General features: G+C 49.7%; 1 protein-coding gene across 5 annotated transcripts in view; it reads right to left on the minus strand.

Annotated features, from left to right (window-relative positions):
- The window catches only part of CDK5RAP2 (CDK5 regulatory subunit associated protein 2), a 162,496-nt gene that overhangs the window by 11,958 nt on the left and 124,469 nt on the right, over positions 1 to 26,069 (minus strand). For 3 of the 5 annotated variants that reach the window (XM_040631799.1, XM_040631798.1, XM_040631796.1), the window contains 8 exons: positions 19,152 to 19,200; positions 16,369 to 16,544; positions 12,057 to 12,176; positions 8,140 to 8,256; positions 6,012 to 6,201; positions 4,885 to 5,006; positions 3,597 to 3,845; positions 611 to 688 (listed from right to left, as the gene is read on the minus strand). In XM_040631799.1, coding sequence (XP_040487733.1) covers positions 611 to 688; positions 3,597 to 3,845; positions 4,885 to 5,006; positions 6,012 to 6,201; positions 8,140 to 8,256; positions 12,057 to 12,176; positions 16,369 to 16,544; positions 19,152 to 19,200 — 1,101 coding nt within the window. Of the gene's footprint in view, positions 1 to 610; positions 689 to 3,596; positions 3,846 to 4,884; positions 5,007 to 6,011; positions 6,202 to 8,139; positions 8,257 to 12,056; positions 12,177 to 16,368; positions 16,545 to 19,151; positions 19,201 to 26,069 lie in introns of those variants that run through there. The other 2 variants (XM_040631797.1, XM_040631801.1) reach the window with 2 other exon arrangements.

Genomic DNA, 26,069 nt, shown 5'->3' on the forward strand with positions numbered 1-26,069 from the left:
CCTAGGAGAAGCAACAATTGAGCTGGGTTGAACAAGAAGCAAGAATTACACTGAACAGAGGTAAAGCCCGTTGCTTTTTACCTTTGGACCAACAAAGTACAGATGAATAATTCTAACTGGGGACCTCAGGAAAGGCATTTCACAAAGAAGTCTGCATCCACGATGAAGCTCGGGGCAGGACAAGGAGGTGCACTGGCAGAGAACGGGACAAAGGTGGCCTGGAAAAGGACGGGGCCACACCGCACGGTCCCAGCGAGAGGAGAGTGCAGGTCCGTCTGCGGGATGGGGACCCCTCTGTACGACCACACGAACACAGAAGGCCAGGGCTGGATGGGCCCCCCGCGACTGGGTGCTGGAGGGCCTTAAAGCCACACTAAGGTGCCCACACTTCCATCTAAGGCAACAAGGACCTGATGACGTTGCTGAGGTTAGTAACGCCGAGGAGCGGATTAACTGGCGTGGGGGAGGAGCTCACCAGCTAGACATGCTGAGAACGTGAAGCCCCAAATCCTGACAAACACTCTCTTGGATTTGGGACCTTTTCATTCAATTTAAAAAGTCCTACTGCCAAACCCAACCCTGCCACCGTTACCCAGCTTCAGCTTTGTACCTGATCGTGGTGGGACCGCCAGGGTGGAATCAAAGAGATCACAGGAGTTCTCTATTGCCATGGGGCATTTGTCACCACCTACGAGATGCAAAACAGAAGGAAAAGAAACTGTCATCAGCGTTTGAGAAAGAACTGAATGAGAGTACTGTACCAAACACACACAAGCATCCACTCAAATCTTCCCTGGGACTGGGATCCCCTCTGTGGGACCCTGGGGACAGAGAGTGAGCAGGCCCAGCATCCTCTCTGGAAGGACCCTCCTGTCCAGCAAGTCAACACGCAGTTTCACTTCTAGGTGGTCAGGACTAAGGGAAGGAAGCACAGGCCCGTGCGGTCCCAGGGAGGGGCGCCAGCCCAGAGGAGGGAACATAATGCAGGCACAGAGGAGTGAACCACCAGGACGCACGGAGGGAGGATCGAGCAGGTGGCAGGCTGGGCCCAGGGTGCAAGGCAGGGCCGCAGTGGGACGCAAGGCTGGAACCATGAGGACTGTGGGGACCCCCTCGAGGGCATCAGGCCAGGCAAGCTGAGCTGAGGGCTGTGCTCTGGACTGGAGGGGTGAGTCCAGAGGTTGTCCAGGCATCCAAGCAAGAGACAAAAGGGACCCAAAGCAGAGTTTAGGAAGTGATGCAGTGAACAGCGTCAGAGGCAAAGCCAGTTAGATGCTGTCCCAGACGATCTGCCACACCATGAAATCCAGACTGCTTGTACGTCTGACTCTCAGGAGCGCAGGGGGCAGGACGGCACTGTCATTCAGGCCTCAGGGAGGAGCAGACGACCCAGCACTAGCAGAGTGCTGGCAGCCGAGTGAAGACCAAGGACCATGCCCAGTGTCCAGGGCTTAGGACGGCCAGTCAGCTCCTTCCTGCCCAGGCACCTCGGAGGGCCCCTCAGTACCACCGAGGGCCACCTTCGATTCCGGGGCCGAGAAGCTGGCCCCTGAGAGGAATCACTTTCTGCCCAAACCAGCCATCCTTAGAGCAGAACTTTCAAACAAGTGCACTAAATACAATCCTGGAAAATCTTCTGCAGAGGAAGAGAGGCCGCTGCCGACGGCAGAATTCCCACCATCTCTGGAGGACACTTTTGCACTGAGGCGGCCCTGTGGATTCAGAACACATTCTCCTGAGTGCCTCCCGCGAGGCTCACCCACAGCTGACCCTAGACAAATTCCAGAAGCAGGCAAAGGCTGTCCTGTGGCCGCCTCACTTCAGCTGCCCCTGCTCTCCCTCCCGGGCAGCCCCAGCCCTGAATCGTCCTCCCTGCCCCAAACTCCCCAGTGCACCCCACAGACCCACTGGTCCCATCTCCGCCAAACCCTAAGAAGGGCCAGGAGCAGACCTATATTTAAAGCAGAGATACCCACTGCTGATGGCCATCCCATGCAGAAGGCAGCAACATGGCTCCTTTCCAACCCTTTGATATTCTGCTGGTAGGACTTTTATCCTAAGAATGCTGTTTAACAGCAAAAAGCACATTAACATCGACGTTTATTAAAGCTCCAAATCAGAGACCACTTTAATGATCACCACGGTAATGGTTTTGTGACTGAGAGTCGTCTGAAAACAGTAATCAGGAAGCCCGTGTGAAAGGGTGGGAAACACTTACGATGTAATATTGGGCAAAAACAAAGAAAGGAGGCAGAACGGCACAAAACACAACATAACAATGTAAGTTCATGCCTGCATGTGATCGCCCAAGGAAGAGAAATATGCAAAGCAAAATATCGTTCTGCAGAATCACGAAGGATTTTTTTTTTCCACTTTCTTTTTTTCGTATCATCACATCATCTTCTGGTGACAATTTTAAATTCCTCATCAAGGAGCGATCGATAAACCAATCACTACAAGCTCTACAGCATGCTGACTGGGTGCTCTTTAAGAGATTTTGTTTTTGTTTTTAAAGATTTTATTTATTTGTCACAGAGAGAGAGAGAGCATAAGCGAAGAGGAGGGGCAGAGGCAGAGGGAGAAGCAGGCTCCCCGCTGAGCAGGGAGCCCCATGTGGGACTCGATCCCAGGACGCTGGGATCATGACCTGAGCCAAAGGCAGTTGTTTAACCAACTGAGACACCCAGGTGTCCCAAGAGATTTTAATTTTTTTAAAATTACAGGCAATAGATAGAATTCCCAATCCCAGGAAAGATGAACTCCAAACTTCCATACAACGCTTGTTTATAAAGTATGCGGACACTCCCTGTCCCACTGGATGTGTGCACCTGCCCTGCGGGTCTTCGGATGATGGCCCAAGGCTGAGGCTGAGGCTCCACGAAGTCAGGCGCTCCTCCAGGGACAGCACTGGTCTCGGGAGCTAACAATCATTTATAGCTCCAGCTCTGGCACCTATTTTCTGTGTTGCTTTGGGCAAGTCCAGTACCCTCTCTGAGTCTTAGTTCCTTCATCCACAGAGCAAAGAGGATGGCCCGGCCGACTGCCTTGAGCCTGACCATTTGCTGGCTTATTCCTGGCCCAGTGCTGGGCAAATGACAGACGAGTGACAGGAACCCCCTGTCCTTTCTCTGCGACCCTACACAGCCTCTGTAGGGCTAGACAATAAACCCGTGAGCAATTGCAAAACAGAAGCAGTTTTCAAACCTACCAGGATGCTTTTCAGATCCTCCAAGACCCTGAGAGCCAGAGTAAGATGTTTAGATTCTCTTTGAAAGGCAGTAAGAGGGACTGAAAAGGATTTTCAGCAGTGGAGTGATATGGGCAGGGCTGAATGGACGCGGGGACGCAACTGGAGGTGATGAGAGCGCTGGCAACCCAAACTCCACTTCCCTCCACCAAGAGGCCCCGGAAGGTGATAACACCATCCTGCCAAAGGTGACAGCTAAGCAGCAGTCAGGCCCTTGGCTTCTGGGGCATTGGGTGTCTGCTGCCAACAGAGGGACAGCTTCGTGGGGCAAGGGTACCACCCAGAAGCTCCCGTGTCCCGCCAACACACACAGGGCTGCAATCTCCAGGAGGAGGCGCAGGGGCAGTACCGTGCTTGTCCAGCTGCGGGGGCCACTCGGGGACGGACAGGGTTTGGAGAGCCACGGTGAGGGCTGCTTCCTGAGCCTTCTTTCCCTCCATCGCCAGCTGCTCCTCCAGCTTGCTCTGTAGCATGCTGTTTGTCTCGATGCTCTTTTCCAGCTGTCCCCGCAGAGCCTGGATCTCCGTTAGGAGACCACGCAGGTCACTGAAAGGGTCCTGCCCCCTCCAGCCTTCTCCTGACGCCTCTGTTCCAGCCTCTGCAAACAAGGGCAAGGGGAAAACCCTGACGTCTTCCACCACCAAAGGGTCAGCCATCAAAGGAGCTCAACAGTGTTTTAAACCCGCCACCACCACCACCCTCCCCTTCCTAAGAACTAGGTACAATTTAAAATAACAACTTGACTTTAAAAACAAAAATACTGGCAGACTTAATTGCTGCTATTCCACAGGCTAAATAAGAGCTGGAAATTAATTTTCGCTTCTGGCCATAAAAGCCTAGCAAATTGCACACCAAACCCGGAATTATGTCTAGTAGTAATAAAATCTATTTGGGCTGGAATTATAGAATGAAAGGGGCTGATTTTAAGAGCCACAGTATATTAAAAAAGGCACAACAGCAAGAATAAGAAAAGCAACTTGAGGAGAAAATGGAAGGTGTGAGGTGACCCTTTTCTAGATAAACTTTCAATAGGGAGAAACCATCTGGAAAATTAGTTTAAAAAAAAAAACACTACCACACCTCAAAATTGATTCTAAAACATTGGCGTTTGCAGTCAAGTCGCTGTGATCTGGTATCTGTCAGAGGACCCGGGCCAACAACCATCTCCACAGCAATGCCCCGCATGTGGTAGGTGTTCCAGAAATATTGGCCGAATGAATGGGCAAAAAGAAACACACTCTAGCAGAAAACTCATCATCAAATTACTTACTCCCTGAGTGTCTGCTATGTCCCGTGTACTGCGGTAGGATGCTTTTCATAAATGATCTCATTGAATTTTCACAACTCTACAGACTAAGTATTAGAAGACACGTTTTAAGGAGGAAGAAGCAGGCCCAGAGGGGGGAGGTGACCTGCTGAAGGTCGCACAGCCGGGAGGCGGGGCAATGAGAATCCAGGCCTTGGCTGGGCCGGCTCCCGAGCCCAAGTCCTTCCATGGTTCTAGCTGCTTCAGAAGAAGAGTGGGCCAGAGGGCTTGCGGCAAAGTGTGCCCCCTCTACCCAGCGGGGGTGTGACGACAGCATTTCGGGAGAGGGTGCTGAAGTGAGCTCACAGCCCAGCCACAGCGCGCCCAGTACCTCTCAGCCTCCTGTGCTCCTCCTCCAGCCTCTTATACACCTTCAGCTCCACCCGGAGGGACTGCAGGAGCTCGTCGTTCTGGGACAGCAGCTGCTGCCTCAACTTTGCCTCCTCCTGCACCCTGCGAAGGCCCCACGGCCACAGGGAGGAGATGTTAATTCCGACACACAGGGACTGACTGACTCGACAGGCCGGGCCCCTCCACCGGCAGCCCGCAGAGTGTGGACGAGCCTGACGCGGGTGGGTAAGAATTCCACACACGGCCACCCTTCCCCGAGTGCTGCTCTGGGCCCGGCCCCGTATGTGCGTTATCTACCCTGTGTCGTCCTCACAGCCACCCGACGGCTGCGTGCTATCTGCCCCACAGCGCAGGGATGCGAGGAAGCGAAGCTTACAAGGTTACGGCTCAGCCAGGGGTGCAGAGCTCGGGAGGGGCCCGCACCATGTGACGGCAAGACGATGATCTTGCTACGTCAGCGCACCACCCCTGGGCGACCGAGGGTGACGTCGGTAACTCTGGAAGAGCGGGGCACTCCCGAGCTCTGAGGAACAACTGGAAACACGTGGGACAGGACAACTGCACTAGGGGCCCTCCGTACAGGCCCTTTAATGTCTAAGTGGGCCTCCTGCCCCTCAGCACGGAACCTCCCCACGGCCTCCCCAGGCATGAGCCGATCCCTCCCAGGGCTGCGAGGGCCTGCGGGACTGGGCATCCAGCCATCTCTCCGCCCCCCCTTCCCCGCAGCCACACTGGCCTCCCTGCTCTGCCCTGCACAGGCCAAGGATACCCTGCCCCAGGGCCCCCTCCCTTCTTGTCACAAATGAGCTCCTCCCCACCCTGCTACTGCAGAGCTCACACCCCCCCCTTCACTGCCGTCGGGTCTCCACTCAAATGCCATTTTTTTCAGAGAGGCCTCTCCTGACCTCCCCTGGATAAAAACCAGAGATCTGCCCCCGCAGGCCCCAGCCTGCTCACTTGGACGACTCTGCTCCATGCGTGTGATGCCCACCTGACGTCACGTGCCCGAGCGCTTGCTGGCCTTCCCCGGTGCTCGGGCAGGGGCAGCGCGCGCCCTGCTCTGGGACCGGACGCCTGGCGCAGCCCAGGGGGCCCCCCGAGCCCTACCTGCTCAGCTCGCTGCGGCTACTGCACGCCTCCTGGAGCAGCTGCTGGTTGTGTCTCTCCTGCTCACAGACCTCTCTCTGCAGCCTCTCATTTTCCTCCTTCACACAGGCATACTCTCGCTGAAGGAGCTCAAGGTTCGCAGCCTTCCTGGAGAGGGACTCCCGTAACTTTTCATTCTCCTTCTGTTTATCTGCAAACACAACAAAGCGCCACTGAGAAGAGACCATTTGTTTTTTCCAAACTTATTACGCAAATACAGCACTTCAGCTCGAGCACTCCAGGAATACAAAGCAGAATGAGATTTAATCTGGCATTTATGATTTTGGCATTCCAATTATCTTATGCATTTTGGGCAGATAAATCTGTCAACATCAAGGCTGCAGATTAAACGTCACTGGGATGAAATGGGCCTGTTTAATTTTCTATACAATAATGGGCCGTGCAAACCTAGTTACTTTGCCTTCGCAGAGCAAACAGTAGGTATAAATTATAGACAGAGGCAGGAAACAGCTCCAAACTCTGGCAATGGGTGTGAGGGAAGTCACAGGGCCCCGGTAAGGAGGCCAGCAGGGCTGGGCCCTTCTACTCCTCAGGCTGGGACGACAGCACCTCCCCTGAGGAATAAAACACGCCCAGGGCCTGGAGACAGGCAGTTACAAGCGTGACCTGGGGGCAGAGTGGCGAGTTCAAGTGCACCCTGCTGCCCACGGGCACCAAAACCTCGACGCAGTTTCTTGACTTCCCTGTGCCTCCGTTCCCCCACACGCGTCACTGTGAGGATGAACTGAGATACTCCACGTAAAGGGCTTAGTGCGAAGCTTCACCAGAGCTCTGAGGGGTGTAAGCACTCCCCAGGCCAGCTCTTCGCGGGGCCGCTGGTGGCCCATTCTTACATCCTGCAGCTCTGACTGCAGGCCTTACGCTAAGACCTGCACGGGTATCATCTTATTTCATCTTTGTAGCGAACGTCCGAGTAGGTACTGTTTTTCTCCCCATTTTTCAGATCGGAAACAAAGGATCACAAGGTGAACACTTCTCAAGGTCACAGAGCCAAACAGTGCCAGAGCCAAGACTCAGACCCAGCTTTTCTGAAACCACCCTTCATGGCATGACGATTTCTGAGCAAGCGTTCCCTTCCTCCCTCAGATTCCAGCCACACTCACTTCCTACAATTTCTGACTGGTCTATACTCTCCCCACCACTAACCCCTAGGCTTTTTGTCTGCTCTCCTTCTTCTATTTAAAAGGCCCGGGCTCTTCTGAACCTTAGGCATTGTGGCTAATCCCTACTTAAACTGCTGGACTGAGCTCTTGAAGCTGAGCTTCCCCTGGGTCAAGACATTGTCCCCAGGGTCCTGTGCTCCCCTAGCCTGCCTTTGTCCTGGCTGATTGTCACGCTGGCCTGCCATGGGTTACCTGGCTCTCTCTCCCATCAGACCACGAGCCCCTCGAGGGAAGGGACCAGGACCCACTCATTTCTGTATTAGTCTACGCAGGCTCTGACACATTTGCTGAGTGAATGAATGATCTTCAAAAGTCTCAATTCTATCTCTTAAGCCAAAAGCAGCATCAATACCCTCCAGGGAGAATGGGAGAAGCTGGCCCAACTCCTAGTTCTACGATTTCTAGCTCCAGGACCACAGGAAGGTCAATTCCCTAGGCCTCAGGTTCTTATCTGTAAAACAGGACTAATAATTCCTCCATCCAGAAACATTTTAAGTATTAGGAGATAATGTAGGTGAAAGCTCTTCAGGGTCTAAGCTCTAAAAAGAAACAATTAAGAGAAGGGATCTTCCTAAGAAATACTGGAAAAACCTTCCTGATAAGAGGGAATCTCTGGATGAGATTTTTGGCAGTAATAGATTTCTAGCCTTTCTGTCTTCCACTGTAAGCTGTGTACTTACTAGACACACCATGCTGGGGGCTTCACAGGGCTAACTGTCACAACAGCCCCATGAGGTACTCCTATTTTACAGCTAAGAATACTGAGGTTCAGAGAGGTTAAGTGACCTGCCCAAAGTCACAGAGCCACAGAATTTGAATCTGGGTTGGTCAGACTCTAATACGCTCTTTCCATGCCACAGAGGGCTGTGGGGGTCCAGGCTGCAGGTGGCTCCTCTAGTTCCTACCTCTGGATCCCTTGGCCAGCATCGTATTGAGAGCCTGGTTCTGCTTTCTCAGGAAACAGATCTCTGATGTCAGAGAATTATGCAGCTCTGATCCATAAGCAAAAGCATTTGTAGACCCTATAAAAACACACATAAATAGTGATTTATGGTCACCAGATCAGTATGGTTGGAACTTTCTAGAAAACAGTTTTAAACAATGAGGAAACACAACATGCAATCACTGCTGTGAACCAGATGAGGCATCACCAGAGCCCAAAGGGAAATGAGAGTGGGCATGAAAGAGGTGGCAAAAGTCCCCCTCCCACCATTCTTACATCCTAAGGGTGAACAGAGGTGAACAGGTCTGTTTCTGCCCTCCCCTACGGACGGTATCTCTACCACCCCTCCTCCGAGCTGAAACCTGGAACCATCCTCAACACTGCCCAACCAGGCAATCACGACTGCTGGTTCTTCCTCCCAAATGCCTCAGACACTGACTCACTCTTTTTCTGGCCCTGTAGTTCAGACCCTACCAGCGCACCCCGACCTTGCCTCCCTGCTACTCTGCCGGTGGGGCTGCACACAGTCCGCTCGTGATAGTCTCTGCTCAGAAACACGAGACGGCCCTCCGCTGCGAATACAGGCAATCGAACAAACTTCAGATCTCCATGACTACACGCCAATCTCGGGCACAGCCCCCTCCCTCTCCACCCTCAACTCTAGTGTCCCCGAATGCAGCCAGACCGGGCTACGCCTGTGCCCCCATACAATGTGCGGTCACACATTTCCCTGACTTTGTACAGTGAGGTCTTTATTCCTTGTGCCTAGAATGCCCAGCTCCTCTTGACTGGTCAAAATCACAATCGTCTTTCAACTCCTAGCTCAAGTTCACTGCCTCTAAGTGTTTATTAAAAAGCTCACGGTCTGAAGCCAGACAGACTGGGTTTGAGATTACTTACAAACTCTGACCCATTTCCTCATCTATAAATACCTGCCCAGGCTGTGGTCTAGCTCCTAAAATCCTACCCTTCCTCTGGCCGGACAGCTTTCTATGCCTGCACCATTTATGACGCTCAAAGCACAGGAACACGCTACCCTCCGGAGGGCATGGGGCTTTCTACATGGGGCAGGCACTCTTCCCTCCCCGCCTTCCTTACTACACTGCAGAGCCAGACGCTGCTTTCCCAGACTCTGGTACAGTTAGAACATGGCCAGCTGCCACTCCCGGTCAATGAGACCTGACGGGAAGCCTGCTGAAGGCTTCTGGGAAAGATTTCTCACCCGGATGAGAAGAGAAGGACAGGGAGGAGCCCCACCATCTTCACTGCCATGCAGTGGACACTGCTGAGAGGACGTGATGCTTGGAATTACCGCGGTCATCCTGGAGACTGACCCCAAGCCCTGCTATCCTGTCCCTGAGCCAGTAAACCTGCCTTGGAACTGCCTGAGTCTGGATTTCTTGTTGTGTAAGAAAGCATAAATCTCCATTACACCAGTTTTTACTCATATTCTGTTCTCTGCAGCTGAAAGCACTCCTGGTACACAACTGATGACCGATAATATTCAAACTCCCCGTAAGGACGGTGGGATGTCCAGCCTCCCAGAAGCCAACGCTGCACACTCTCTCCGCTCTACACCACCTTCCCTCATGTTAACGACTCACAAATCACAACGCCATGTAATTTTTCACTCACACGTGTCTCTCCCCGCCAATCTCCTCTTCTCTCCCCTATGAACTCTGGTGTCCTCTCGGAGACACCTGGGTCTGAATCATGGCTCTGGCTTCGTAATAGCTGTATGACCTCAGGCTCATCATATCACTTCCCTAAGTCTCCACGAGCCCAATAAAAATGATGCATGTTGTTATTATTACTGCTGTTATCATTTGTATTAAGATCATGACTGGTGGTGGGCTAGAGCCAAAAACAGGACCAAAGTGCCATCTGCATGAACGGAAACAATCCTACAGAACAAGTCTGCTCTGACCACAGCGAGGGCGGCCACTTCTCAAAGGAAGAGTCAGGCCAGAGGACAGAGTGTGACAGGGCCTGAGCTGGCGGGGTCTCCTCGGAAGGCTGTCACTACCAGCTCCTCCACCTTATGAGAAGTTAACATGCGAGGTGACGCTTTTTAACAATACTCTGCCTCAGCCTCACAAGGAGCCATGCCCGGCTCAGACCTGCTCCCAAGATGAACACCTCACAGCAGTGGGGAGGCGGAGCCACTTTTATTCCTTTGTCTTTCTAGAGATTGTGACAACACGGTGAGAACAGCGTGTCTTTCCACCCGTGTAAATACTTTGAGAATGCCTTTCTGTAACCCTTCCCATCAGAGAGAATTATTCTCCAGAGCTATCGCCAGCTCCATTGTAGCTGGTGGCCATTTGAGCTCCCAAATAATTCTATAATTGGATTCGCCAGGAAAAATGCAAAACAGAATGAATCTAATTCGGGTATTACCACGAGTGAATGTGAAGGGCCCAGGCATGTATTTCTTCCCTGTGTTTGATATGACTTAATAACTCAGGTTAATCAATTTCCCTGGGGTGACAGAGAGGGAGGAAGCAGGATGGGGGGAGGGGGTGGGAGGGCCTGGATCCACTCTGTTTACCTCGCGGACTACAGCACATCAGTACACACAGCGCTTTGGAAAGATCCTTCTAGGCAGAGGGCTATGATGCGCTAGATAGGAATGAGAACTGGACCAGGGGTCCAAGGACTCAAGTGCTGTTGCCACTGAGTACATCTTTCTAGAACTCAGTTATTTCGTCTCTAAAAATGTCTGCGTCCCCACTTGTTGCAGAGCTCTGCAATGCTAAACTAATAATGTCATACAAAATAAAATAGTAAAATTACATGATAATGACAAGGAAAACCACCACTTACTGAGTGAGGCACGGAGCAAGGCCCTATTCAGAGCACTGCCTCACTGAATCGCACGATGGCTGTTTTATAAAATAATTAGGTCTGGGAGAGGCGGGGTGACTTGCCCAAAAGTCCCAAAGCTAATAAACAGAAGAGCTGGGGTCCACCCCCAGCTCAGTGCAGCTCCCTAACAAACTCGAGCTTTTCCCGGGGCACAAAAGCTGCTCTCAAGACACATTCTTCGTGGAATGAAAACAATCTCTTTGGAGCAATGAGGAAAGATGTCCAAAATATATTGTTCAATGAAAAAGGGACAGAATGGCAGATAGAAAGTATTCTAGCTTTTGGGTGAGGGAGAGAATAAGCACATAGATTTGTATTTGCATTGAGAAAGCACCGTAAGGGTGTGGAAGACAACGAGCAGAGGTGGGCGGAGAGAAGGGAGAGTAGGATGAATGGGTACAGAATGGAGATAATAAGCTTCGAACCATGTGAATGTCTTCCCTATGGGAAAAATACATATTTTTAAGTTCTGCATGGAAGAATATTCCATTCAGACCTAACTGTGTTTTTATGCAGGCATGCTGGCAACCTTGTCGCCAGCCTGTGACACTCGCCAGACTGCTAACATGCTAATACTTTGAAGATCCATTATTGACGAAAAGACGAAATACTGCTCCGTTTTATTTTAAAATACCTCTCTGTTTCTCTCCAGCGACCAGAGTCAGAGGAGGACCCAGCCACAATCCAGGGTGCCGAGGCCAGCAGACTCCTTCAGTGCCAAGGACTGTCGGGGCCACTTGCTCCGGTCAGCTCACTTAACCCTCGTCGCCACGGGATAAAACGGGGATGATTATCCCCACTTTATAAATAAATTACTGTAACTGATAGTCCGCAGTGTTAAGTGAGGTCACCGTGGAGGTAAGGAGCCAGGTCGGGACCCGGGCTGAAACCTCTCTGGCCACCTGTGAGTGAGAAGCTTGCCCCAACACAGGGCGCGCTGACCCAGGCAAACGCGCCCCACATGAAGCCCTCACTGGCGTGCAACAGCTCTCTGGGGCGGCTCTCCCTTACCTGGATCGAGTTCAGACCCTTGCCGTTCCAGCTGTCCCCGAAGTTTCTCATTTGTTTTAATAGATTCTTCTAGATGTCTCCTCAAACTTCGAATTTCTTGTATATGTTCCATTACTAAGTCTACAGGAAGGAGAGTTATTTTTAATTTAAAGCCTGAAGCCCCCAACAAATTGAATAATTTACAGATTATGCAAAGATCTTAAAATTCCAAGTCGTGCTGGATGTATTCAGATCGTCGGTAACTGGCAACGCTTTCCCGGGCTTGGTGAGGCTGAGCGACTGCCCACAGCCCACAGACACAGTTCTGTAATGGTTCTCTGCAGACCTCCACAAGGAGGGTGTTTTACATCACATGGAAAAATTATATCCCATACAATTTTAATGCTCACTCTAATGCGGCCCTTTATTCTTCTAAAGATCAAATATTAATTTAAAATCTTCCTTATGGTGAAACTAACAGATCACTTTCAAGTCTGCTTGAATTGCCCGAGAGTGGAATAAACCACTTTCATGATGAATCCAGATATTTCTCTGGAAGGAATACGTTTATCCATTTATCGCTTATTCATTTAAGACTTAAAAACACAGCAAAACAGTAATCCCAGCGCGAGTGAAAATGGTAAGAAGGGTATACTCTCCAGAGCGCATCCTGTTCGCGTGAATATAAATGTGCGTGACTTTTGGGATCTATTTTTATCATCAGCCTCAGAAAGGTTCTTTTCCAATGTCTTTCCTCAAATAATTCTACTTCTAGGAATCTGTGCAAAGAGATCACCAGAGATGCTGACAACCATTTGCCAGAATGCATGAAAATGTTCATCTGAAGCACTATTATAGAACAGTAAAAACTGAACGTAACTCAAATTATTAAATAAACTCTATCACGTTACATTACTGTGATGCAGTATTCTACAGCTACTGAAATGATATTATGAAGACCATACAATATCACAGAAAAATACAGATGCAACAAGGATTATTCAGCATAATTATAACTCCATTTAAAAATTTGTGGGCAAAAAAGACACATAAACACAAAATAACAAAATCTACCCCTAGATATTAACAGCAGTTGCCTCTGGGTGGTAGATTTCAGGTTTTTCAAAACTTCGATATTCTATCTCAATGTAACAATAATAGATAAAAATTTAAATTTCCCAAATTTTCTACAATGAGCATGTCCTATTTTTTCAGCCTCTGCCACATCTCACTTTAACAAAGAAAGGAGGAAGCACAGCTGCAATCTGGAGGTAGGTTTCTAGAATCAGTGTTTAAAGCATAACCACATCAAGTATCCAAAGGCAAAACTAATGTCTTTAATTCATCAATTACGGTACACTCAGTGTGTCTTAGTAATGTTTGTTTTAAAACATTCTACTAATGTTATGACCCAGTTTTAATTCCTCCAAAATGACTTTCATTTAAAAGTAGCACAATGTTACAGATCTTTTCCTAATTAAATAGTAATTCTGCCATGAATCTGAATGTTTATGAGACGACTTAATTCCCAGACCTTCAGCTATCTCCTATTAATGCCAGGAGTGTGGCGAGTCCTTTGGTGGGATGCATGAGGCCCTCGTGGCCGGCCCGGCGCTGGAGGACCCTGTCTGCAGCAAACTCCCGGCCACCCCTCCCGTCCCTGCCCTGCCGCCCTGCCAATCTTCCAGCCACTAGTCCGGACGGAGTGCGGCAGGAACTTATCTATTCTGAGCGCAATCCTCCTTGCTGGTTTATGTCCATATCACACGCGGCCGGCTTCTGGGGTACTAACGCTTAGCAGCCGTCAGTACACATCACCTCCTACTGGGTCTGGCCCGGAGCCGGACTCATCAACGGGGCTTAAGAAAACATTCCCAGTCGAACTGGATACCACTTATTAATTATGCAGCCCCAACCAAGGAGAAGGAAACACTAGACTCGTCTTTACAAAATGGGAGAAAAATATCTGTCCCTCTTCCAATAAATATCCTTCTGACAAATGCTAACTCTTCAAAACCATAAATCCTGCAAGAAGCAACCAACAAAAACTGTGTATCTTCAGCCCTAGTAGTTTCACTTCACAAAATCTAGGTTAAGAAAATGCGCCGAAATAAGGGGAACGCTTCCTGTTCAAAGATATTCCCTGCAGCAGTGTTCACAATTGTGAAATTTTAGAAATGACTTAAATGTTCAGCAAGAGGGGAACATAAGGAAAACTGCAGTTCAGCCATTCAACGGACTATTCCAAAGCCACTAAAAATGATGGTATGTAACAACATGTCAGAAAGCTTATGATAGAATGTCAAGTGCAAAAAGGAAAAATACTAAATTATCTCTCTACTTAGAATATAAACATGACAAAAGGAAAAAACAGATGCAGAGACCAAAAGTCTGAAGAGAAACAAACCCAAGAAGCTAGAGTGGGCTTACTAGGACGGCTCCAGAGAGCACCGTGCCCCTTCAGGGAAGTGCCTGCTAATGCACTGGGAAGGCATGACAAGCCCAAGGTCATGGGTCCCCAGAATAATAAGACATAAGGAGATGCCTACAGGGTTCTATGCTGGAAATAAACCAAGGTTGGGGTGGCAGACATGTGGGAGGGTAGAAAAAAGAGAGGCCGGCAAGAGGAATCTAGAGCGAGGTGCCCATACCATAGCAGAAGGGTTTTAAACAACAGGGATCTCAAGGGTTCCCATGAAAAGCTCTGGCTTGCTGCACTGTAACCCTCGCCCCCTTGTAATTCCTCAAGCCCTCAATCGAGGGTGTTCCTCTCACATAAACAGTCTCAGGGGTTCTTGGAAAGGGACTGGGTTCCTTGCCAGGCTGATACAGTGCAGAAAAAGTGCAGCTAAGGGCAGGGAAACAACTCATGGGTCTGACCCACAGTAGGAGAAGGCAGATCAAAGAGCCAGAAATAACCGAGAGAAACCCGGTACACAGAAACTCACAGAAATCATACAGGCATACAGCCAGAAACCCAAAGAAAGCAAATCGCGGTGACTGGCTACTAGTAGGAGCCCAGCTGACACCTCTCTTCTATCAAACAGAGCACTTGGTGCCCTAGGTGGGTTTTCAAACTGTGCTCCTCTGGGCCCTGAGTGTCCCAAAGGAGCCTCAGAGCCACCACAGAGGACAAAGTCTCACCCGTATCTCTATTACGTATCAGGCCTCCGTGTAAAGTTCATCCAAAACAAAGCGGGGGGGGGGGGGGGGGGGGTTGTTGCTAAAAAAGATTTTAAATTTTTGAAAACCACAGTTCTTTCTATGTGATCAGGTGTTAACAAAAAGCTTTTAGAAAGGAGGTGCCAGGGTCTGATTCGTGCTCTGAGTCCATGCTGGGTGCCCTGCAAACAACCACTGGAAGAAAGGCGAGACCAGAGGATGTCAGCTAAGGTCCAGAATCTATACCACGGGTCAGAAAACCACAGTTCCTGGGTCAAACCCACCCACCACCTGTTTTGGGAAATAAGGTTTCACTGGAACAGAGCCACACTCGTTCATTTACATTTTGTCTATGGCTGCTTTCTGCTACCACAACAGGATTGAGTAATTACAACAAAGACCATATGCTCCGCAAAGCCGAAAATATTTACTATCTGCCCTTTCCTAGGAAAAATTTGCCAATCCCTGGTCCATACTGTCCTTTGAACTTCTGAAATACATGGACTTATAAACACTAAGCCCTACCGAATACCCCAGCAGGAGGGCATGAAGACTGCAAATACAGAGGAGGTAAAGGAGAGCTCAGGGGCAGGCGGAGCTTTGGGAGGCTGGTTCTGCCAAGTGAGCCCACAGCCCACAGTCAGAGGCAGGACGAGGGGCTGACCCAGTGGACAAAGGGTCACACCCTAGAGGGAAACACTGCAGATTGCTAGAATTACAAAATACCCAAACGGGGGTTCGGGGGCGGGGGGTGGTGGTTAGGTATTCTGGTACAATTCAAAGCGAGGGTCTTCAAAGTGACACGACCTCAGGAAGAGTCTGAAAGGAACCACAGGAGATTAACCAGACTTGGAACGGACACATAACCTCACTGCTTGCCAGCCTGGTTTCTGCCCCTGTCAGAAGAGCAAGGAAATGGCAAGTCACATAATAAGTCATCATTGAGAAATAAAAATGACTCTTCCCCCATCATCAACACTTTCAACAACCGCAGCTTTCCCCCGTGATAAATGATAGTCTGAATGACCAGCTCGGGCCCTGGCAGGATCTCCCTTCATCAGACAAATATTCAAATGTCACTACACTCTGCTTACTCAGGCAAGATGGCAAATTACTGTTTAGACCAGGAAACCTTGGCTGTGTCCAAAATGCTTAGCAAAGCTTAGCTTACCTTGAGAGAAATGGTTGGCCAAGACCGAGGTCTTCCCAGTCTCGCTGTCTTGCTTCTGGTCTCGTGAGAGGACGGAGGACTTCTCGGACATTTCACAATCGGACAATGCATGAGAGGCAGACGGCTCAGGAGACTCCGGGAGGATGTGCTGGTAGGTTACACTGTCTTCCTCCAACCTTCACCGTCGGGATTGAAAGAGAAATCGTTTCCCATAGGAACACTTAAGATTACTCGGTCCTTTGTCATTTCCCCGTATTTGCAACTTTGTTTTGGAGCCCTTTTGCTTCCCTAGAGCATTTTATTAGTGAGAACACTCTAAAAACAAAAAGCGCTCGGTGGGCTTGAGTCTGGAGCCAATGAAGAAGGGGGGAGCCCCTGTCCGGCTTACGGGGAGGGGCCCTCCGAGAGAGCATGCGTCACTGGCAGCTGCCTACCAAGTGCCCCCTCTGCACCAGGCATGTTACTTAATCCCCCCAGAGACCCTGTGAGGTAGGCATGACTGTCCTCATTCAGAGTGGGGGCTCCTGAGGCGCGTCGTGAGCTTGCCCACAGTCTCACAACTTGTAAGCGGCCGAGCTCATTCTGGGACCCAGGAGAAAGTAGGAGGCCAACTCAAACCCATGAAGTGGCCTTATGGGTTTAACAATCTCAAACCCCTCATGGCCCCAAGCAGGTCCCAACGCCACCATTCTGGCAATCATCTGGTTATTAACCCGTATTTCCCAAGAGCCACGGGAGCCATGAGGAAAAACACCCTGAACTTGGTGAAAAGCCCACATGCATCTCCATTAGAGATAAGCTCCTTAATTTAAGCTCTTTTTTTCTCCCACTTTTTCCTATTACTTCTTGTCTCATTATTCATGAGCTCAGACAAGAGCAAAGGACTCCAAAGCTGCAACGCATTCATTAACAGGTAAACACCAGATGCAAGTTCGCTCAGACAGCGTGATGGATGCACGGGCTTGCCGCTGCCTTGCAAAAGTGCCGAATGGGCCAAGGGCACCCATTTAATTAGCTTAGGAGTGACCCGTGCAAGCGCTAAGCCTACAGCAGAAAAAAGCAGAACAGAAGGAAAAGAAACCAACCTGTCAGAGATGGGAAGGGTGACACATGGCTGAGAAGGGCTGAAAGAGGCTCCCTGCCTCCTTCCAGCCCCCTCTCCAAGCAACCACGCTCATCTTTCACAACAGCAAATCTGACTTTGTCTAGCCCCAGCTTATCCTCCTTCAAAGACTCCCCTCTTCCTGTAGCACAGAAATTTGGACCCTTAACACAGACTCTGAGGACCGGCCCAGCACAGCCCCACCTGCCTCTCCAGACTTGACCCTCGAGTTCCCTGCACCAGCTCACAAGGGCCACATCGCCCTCACCTCGTGCGCAGACACTCTCCGACAATCCCTGCCCCAGGCCTCTCATCCTTTAGATCTCAGTTAAGACTGTCTCCACTCTGGGAGGCCTTACTTGCCCTCTCCACAGCCTGCCACTGAGGTGATCCGTTATTAGAAGGATGGAAGGAGAGGGCTGAACTGGGAGGGATCTGAGAAAATACTGCGGTGGGAAAGGAATATTTCTTCTGAACGTACAGAAGCTCTGATTGAAACGTCCTCCGGTGAGCTGTGATGCTTCCCACTGTTCACTCTAATGACACTGTGGCCTTCGTGACGCCAAGAAAGTCTAAAATTCTGGTCTCTGTTTCTTTATTTTACCCCCAGAAGCCCAAAGCCTCACTGCTCCAAAGAGGAGGGAAATACCTGTAGCACTCACAACAGTCAGAACCTTTAACAAGGGAACAGAGGGGGGCGAGACCTTGACATTTCCTGTGGGCCATCAAGCCGAATTAGGAAAGTATACAACACATTTATTCCATGAACATTTTTCAAATTCCAGCCACATGCCAGACAGTTGGGGCTGGAGCAGGTGTAGAGATATTCAAGACACAGTCTTTGTCTTCAAAAGGCAATATGCAACAATAATAAGAGCTCGGGAGTCTGACAGATTCAAATTCAAACCCCAGCTCCGCCTCTTAATGGCAAGCATGCAACTGTGACCCTCAGGTTCCCCGTCCTAAAATGGGAATAACAGGCTTGCCTGGTAGGGTCGGAAAGAATGAACGTGAACGCCTACGGCAGCAGCTGACACACACCAGTACCCCGGGCATGCTAGCTCCTTTCCTCTTCCGAGGAATTCTGGGAACGGAAAGATAAATGCAGGGTGTACTACGACGCCATGTGCTCAGTGCTGCAATGTGATGATGTGCCAAGTGCTGCAGGAAGCATAACTGATCCGGGGATACAGAAGGGAGGCAGGGATGCTGGGGAGAGCCAGGTTCATTGCCACATAAATGGACTCTGAAGAAGGATCTTCAAACTACAGCAGGAAGAAGTCGAGTGCACAGCCTGTGTTCAGGCATGGGCTGCACAACAATAAAAAGTCAGAGAAGACGGAAGCATGGAGAGCATGAGAGAAAGAAAGGCGAGTCAGACTGAGAAGGGCCTCAAAGGTCAGGCTAAGGTATCTGAAATCGATCCTACAGGTACCCAGGGGCCAATAGAAGGCATGTGTCATCCTCGTCAAAGCACCTGACAGACGCCAGGAATGGCCTCAAACGACTGGATGGAGGCTGCAGGGCACACAGCACACGCCTGGTTGTGCGTGGCCACTGTCAGTGTCATAGCGTGTTTGTGCTTTACCCACAAGAAGCAGGAAACTAACCGAACAGGAGGGAGCCAGCATGCCCAGCAGGCAAACCGACCACACGGTCTTCCCCAATGGCATACACTCACCTCTCCATCACTTCATTCTGGGGGCTCGTGTCCACTTCGACTGATTTTCCTGGAAGCAGAAAGAACATCAAGAAGAAGGAAGACATTAAAAACAAACAAACAAACAAACAAATAAAAATTAAAAAACCAAGTGTTCCCTAACAATGTCTTACTCATACATTTGCAGAGGCCCCGTTCCATTTGTTTAAATACTCTTTGTAACAATCCCAGCTCTTTATCGTAGGATCACCAAGAATACACTCGGACTAGAGGCTCCTTCATCACTGCTCTGGCACCAGTTCTAGGAGGGAGGTGACAGCCCTGAATCTAAAAACCGATCACCAAGGAGCTGCTGGGTGCAGGTTCTTTTTCCTTCTCTAGAAACTCTGATACCAAGAGAATATATGCTCGTTCCAGGAAATGGGTAACAGAAATAAGAAAAAGAACGCCGCTGTCCTCCAGGTGCCCGCTACGGACACGTTAAGGATTTCCTTCCATTCTTTCTTCCCTGCATTTTGGCACGGGTGACACTGTACTGTGACTTCATCTTTTCCCTTCGTATTTTACTGTAAGCACTTTTCTCACTGAATCTGCCTTGGAAACCTAGTTTTTAATGACTGCATTAAAATTCCATGGTAGGCAGGCATGTACCATAGCTTCTGCCAGTCCCCTCTTTGACATGTAGGTCATCTCCAATATTTCACTTTTATAAATAAATGAAATAAACATCTTTGTACATACAGCGTTATCTACATTTAAATGATTTCCTTAGGAAAGACTCTCAGAAGTGGGATTAGCAGGGAGAGGAGTGTATGAGCGCAGCTGAATAAACCAGGGCCTGCGGCAGGGGAGTGACGATGAGAAATGGCGAAAGAAAACAAAATAAAGCTCAGAACGTAACTGGGTGAAAGATGCGCTGCTCTCCCCTGCATGGCAGCCTTTGCTCTTTGAAAGGAAACACAGGAGCCCAGGTTTCAAAGAGACTAACAGCTTCATGTTAAAAATACTTCAGAACTCTGGAAATTGCAGACTGGGATGAGCTCTTTGAAGAAGCTACCGCGTGGCTAAAGAAAAAAACAAACCCTTCTAGAGCTGCACTTGAAAAATGAGACTATAATTAAACTGCACCCACACATTCCATTTTCAAAACTACTCCTAAAAGGGAAAGTTCTCGAACACCACAGCGCAGAGGAAAAGAGCACCGGAGGTTCACGCGTTTGCCCGTGCCTCGTGGTCCCCACCGTCGTGCTCCCAGAGCCGGCAGGTGTTGCTATGGGGGCTCCCTCAACACCCCAGCAGGACAGCCGTGGGCATGGAGAGCCAGTGCGACAGTCCGAGGGCTTGAACATCACCGGCTGCTGCAGGGAGCTGGCAGGCACCGGGAAGGAGTCCCACGGGCCCCCAGCAATCAGGTGCCAGTCCCCGAGGACGACTCCTCAACACCGCCGACGTCCTCTGGCCTCACGTCAATCACACTGGCACAGTGTCAGGCTCTCCATTTCACAGTGAAGTGGAAATCCAAGAGGTCTGACGTGGCCCCTCTCTTCCTCCGACATCCCCTCACCTACTTCACTCTACGCTCCAGTTAAGCAGGGGATTTGGAGACACTCCAGAGCCAGCTCGACCACAAATCTAGCTCTTGATCCTCTCGGATCAAGACTACATCCCGACGCGGTGACGTTTTGGCTCCCCAGAAGGTCGGGAGAGGGTGACAGGCCTCCACTGCAGGGGATGGGCTCGACCTCTCTGTCGTCTACACTCCTCGTCAAGAGGGGAAATCGCCATCTGACTGGGTCCATCTCCAAGACGCTGACTGGAAGTCCCGGGCGCACAAGACCACCGTGAACGGGCAGAGACAACTGTTGTTAGAAGAAGAGGTCAGCACTTTCCATCGCGCACCTGCCCAGGGTGCAACGTTCGTGCTGATACGCAGACCCCGAGGAGGGGCCATCTGCCCAGCCCGGCCCTCCGCAGGGCTGAGGAGTCTACACAGACTAGCCACGCACACAAGAGCATCGACATACCCGCGTGCTCCAGGAGCACGGACACACACCTCAGCAACCTCCCCGGGGAGGCGACCGCTGGTCTGGGGCACCCTGTTAGCGCTCTAGGACTCCTGACCATAAATTTGTCTTATAACTGTCACAAAAACCTCTCTTCAACTCCTAACAGAATCCATGGCCAGAGAGGGAAGTGCGCTGAGGCCATCCAAAACACAAGTCTCTCCGTCTGCAAACAGGACATCCTGTGAGGGGTTTGTAACGACTCCACGACAATTCTATTCTGCCCATTCCCCTGCCACAGCAGAACTCTTTAGAACCAAATGACAAATTGTTAGTGCGGGATTCATAGGGCCATCATGACAAGTGATGCATTGAATTCCGTGGTGGAAACTGCCTTCCCACAGGTGACAGGGTACCATCTGTCAGGCTGTTCCCAAAGCTTAGGAAGCATGTCATGAAGGCGCTGCTCCCGTCTTCCAGGCGAATCTGACTCCTACACCAAAAAGCTGTGTAGTAGGTGGCAGTGGGGGGCCTTCATCTTTTTAAACAAAAAGACGTCTAGTTATCCCATCCATACTGGAACAAGCCAGAGAACGATCACACAGGACAGTCTGGTAACCAGTCAGCCCACCGTCCCCCCTGCACTGATCCGTCCCATACACTGCTGCTGTTTGAAAAGCCTCTTTTGAAACAGTACCCCCTCCATTCCAAATCCATCAACCATATAGAATCCAGTTCAAATATCATAGCCTGGCATCTCCTACGTGACCCAAATGTTCCTTCCTTTGCATCCACTAGTAATTTGTACAACACATTTGCAGAGTTCCTCTCAGGCGCCCGTTCCCGACACTGAGGATACCGAGACGAAGGAGGAGCCATCCTGCCCTCAGTGAGTTCACAGCTGCAGGGGGACAAGGCACCCAAAAGACGATTGCACTCCAGGACTGTGACAGGTGCGACACAGGATACCATGGGAGGGCCCGCAGAGGAAACAAACGTGAGCCAGCCCAGACCATCAGAGACAATTTTGAGGAGGTGACCAGGGACACACCTTTGAGGCAGGAAAGAACCGCTGTATAAAGAAGCTAAGGGGCCACGTGGAGGGCAGATTCTAGGGATACTTAGGAAAGATCTTCCATTTTCTGATGGCCTGTTCACCATGCTAATTAGACCCCACATGCCCCATTACCACTCCTAAGATACCTTCCCCAACGACTTCCAGTACGGAAGGTCGAGCTCCAATACCCTTTCCTCCTAGAAGCCGTCCCTTCAGAGCTCAGGGCACCTCCCTCCCAGCCCCCACTACGAGGGTCAGACAGAGTTAGAGGACACTGAACCAAAGGGTGCCCGAGAGTAAGATCCAAACTGCATAAAACTATCAATATTGTCATCAAACCCTGACTGGACACTACAAGTACGGCCCCAGCTTAGTTTGGGAGCCAGGACAAAACAAGGCCCCCATCTTCCAGAAGGCTATGCTCTGAAGAAATAAAATATGCCCACAAGAAATCATTGCTGTCACCTCCTGAGCTCCCAAGACTCGTCAGACGGGATACCAGACACTTTAAGTAATCTCATTTAATTCTCACAAATAACTCTGCAAGATAGGTACTATTCCCTCACAGAGGAATTCTGACCATTAAAGGAGTAAGAGAAGCATAAGGCTGGGATTTGAACTCAAGTCTTTCTGGCTCCAAAGGTTCTGTTCTTTCCACCTGGCAAAGAATGTCCATCATGAAGCCAGATGCAACTGTCACAGGCAAGATACAAACAACCCAAAATTTAAAAAAACAAAAACAAAAACAAACCAAAGAGTTTTGCTTCCACTTGGGGTGAACAAAGAAAGCTTCCTAGAGGATGAACAGAATTTCTAGAATGGAAGAGAGAGTAAAAGCCTTCTAGAAAAGGGACTGGTTCGAGCAAAGTCCCAGAAGTGGGGAAACGCAAGCAAGGCCTGCAGCACCGAAGCTCTGACTGGGACACCCAAGCGAACAGGAGTGTGAGAAGCACCACATCATGGCGGTCAGGAGGTTAGGCTGTGGAAGCCAACCGCCTGGGCTCAAATCCAGACTCTGCCACTCCTTGGATGACCTCAAGCAAGTAAATTCACTTCTCTGTTACTTGTTTATTCGATGAAGCTGACAAACAGCAGCTTCTCATAGGCTGACAACATGCCTAGCACAGAACATGCAGCCAATAAAGCCCAGCCTTCCTCACTGTTTCTCCATCATCATCATCATCACCATCACTCTCACTGAGAGGGTAGCGGGCTGGACAAGGAAGACCGTGGAAGGCCTTGGAAGAAATGAATGCTGTAGGTTCATCCCCACAGGCAGAGGGAAGTCAAGAGAAAGGACCCCCACGGCTGACTTTTATCCATGTGGCTAAACCCTGACACACGTGGTGAGCTCACGGAGGAAAGGGACTACCTCACAACCTTCTCAGTACCTTCCCCGGGGCTGACTCAGAAACACCTGAGGACCACGCTGTCTTCCTGACTTGGTCTGGGAGGCATCATGAACGAGGACACCGTGGGACCGCAACACCAGCTCTCGGTCTACTCTGGGTGCCAAGCCACTTCAAGAATCTGAAAGTTATAGACCCTCACCCCGGAAAAATGCACTCAGAAAATCTTACAGGGTTCTGGACTCTAGTGAAATCCCTAGCCTGGGAGGCTAGAAAAGATCCCGGCTCTGGTCCTGACAAATCGTGAGAAACCATACTCTCTCCTACTTTTTGGGTTCTACCAACTAAATATTATTAAAGGAAAACAAGGATATGTACGAAGATTCCAATATGGTGTTCTTTTAATAGCCCCAAACTGGAAAGGACCTACATGTCCACGTAATGGGGGATGATTAAGTAAATTATGGTACGTTCATACAAAAGAATGCTCTGCAGCCACCAAAACGTACAATGTAGGTTAATATTTATTATCTACAACTGAACAAAAGGAAAGGTTGCGAACAGTCCTAGTTCTACAAAAAATACACACGGGTATAAAAAAGATCTGGAGGTAGAAACTCCAGGGTGTTCATTTTTGCTGTATAAATAATGCAACTATAGGAGTATTTGCTTCTCTGTTATTCAACAATAAACACGTACTGTTTTGTATTAAGAAAAAAAAGACTATATTTAAAATTTTTAAGAACTCATGCTAAGCAACTGCCTCAAACAGAAAACTATTTTACAGCAAGCTCCCTTTATACTTCAGAAGCCAGACCCCTTAGATAGCATCCAAGAAAGACCCACCTCGGTTACATTTTATTCTCTAAGAACGGCAGTTGTCATGAGGTACCTGAGACTTTTATGCCTTTTGTACAAGAAAACAAAGTTCTATGTTTTTGTTGTCTGCGAAGCCTGAAATGCTTCTGCTTCCAGAACCCACAGGAAACAAGAAGTGAGATCTCCTTGGGCTTGTCAAGGTAAATAACTAAAAAATAAATCAAGGGGGTGGTGTGCGGCTGGATGAGTGAGGGAGGGCAGCTGGTGCCAGAGGCACTCTCTCGCAGCCTCCCACTTCCTTGGGCCCTGGTTGAGGGCCTGTAGGAAGAACAGAGAGACAGACAGAAAATGCCTCAGGCCGGGAAGATACAGCTCTGTCTTGAGGACCCAGTTATTTCTCCAGTATTAAAATGAAAACTAGCTTATTTGGAAACCCTTAGAAGAAAGTGGATTTCACAAAGCTGGGGAAAGTCAATTGTTCCTGTGTCCTTGGGCCTCAAGGTCCTGGGGAGCTGGGACTAGGACCACCAGTCTGCAACAGGCCTGAGCTGCTGGGTTCTGCAGAGAAATCAGGAAACATTCCCTGGGCCCAGAGGTGCGAACTATCCCACATTCTACCTTGGAATGAAGTTGGACACACGCAGACCCTCAGGAGCCGTCTGTTCTGTAATGTATGAAGGCAGAAGAACTAAGGTCAAACTTTGGTTTCGCCAAGTCAGTTGTAACTCTGGGCAACTGACTCTCCTCCGTAAGGCAAGTTCCTTAAGTAAAACAGGTGGTTCTGAGGCTAAACCCCCGACTCACAACAGGAAGACATATTGGCAAGCACGGAGCACCTGTGAGCCATGCACCCAGCACTGCGTCAAGGCTTCGTGCTCATTATTTATTGAGCAGAAGGAACATGACCTGACTTACATGTTGAAAAGATCACTCTGACTATTGTGCGGGAATGGGCTAGAGTGGGACACGGGGAAGCCCGGACCCTCAGGGAGGCAAGGACTGCGATAATTCACGAGAGGAGACCATGGCGGACCGGAGCCGTGGTGGCAATGAGGTGGTCCAAGTTGGTGACTGTGATAATCCACGAGAGGAGACCGTGGCAACAACGAGGCGGTGCGAGTTGGTCCAATTTACAACACACGTTTGAAGGCAGAGCTTCGAAGGGGCGGCAGGTGGGTGGGAGGAGTACTGGGTGGTGTCCACTTAGAAGCCCAGGGAGGAAAGAATTTCCCCCAGGAGGAAGGGACTGACCACGTTCAATTCTGCTGTGAAGGTGAGGGAGGTGCCATCTAAAACTGATGGCCGGGTTCAGCAAAGTGGCAGGTGTCAGTGTCGGGCACATGCCGTTTCCATGGAGAGGCCGGGATGTCCTAAAGCCCAATTCCAAGAGGTTTGAGAGAGAAAGGGGGGCTGGAAAGTCATACTAATGGATATAAAAGAGAGGGACAAAAATAATGACTTCATAGAGGCAACTTGAATAGATAAAGTTTTAATTTTGGAACCACCTTTGTACTTTTCATATTCAAAAAATAAAATTAAATCAGTAAAAATGGGAGGGGAAGCCCAACACTGAGCACAAACAGAAATAAGTAAATCTAATTATATTCCAAATGAATAGTCTAACAACAAAAGAATGAAACCAAGGAACTTTCAAATTTGATACCTGACTATATACCCCTAGCCTAAAAACTAAAAGAACTACCAACAAATC

This window comes from Ursus maritimus, unplaced genomic scaffold (genome assembly GCF_017311325.1).
Source record: "Ursus maritimus isolate PB19 unplaced genomic scaffold, ASM1731132v1 scaffold_17, whole genome shotgun sequence".
Lineage (NCBI taxonomy): Eukaryota > Metazoa > Chordata > Mammalia > Carnivora > Ursidae > Ursus > Ursus maritimus.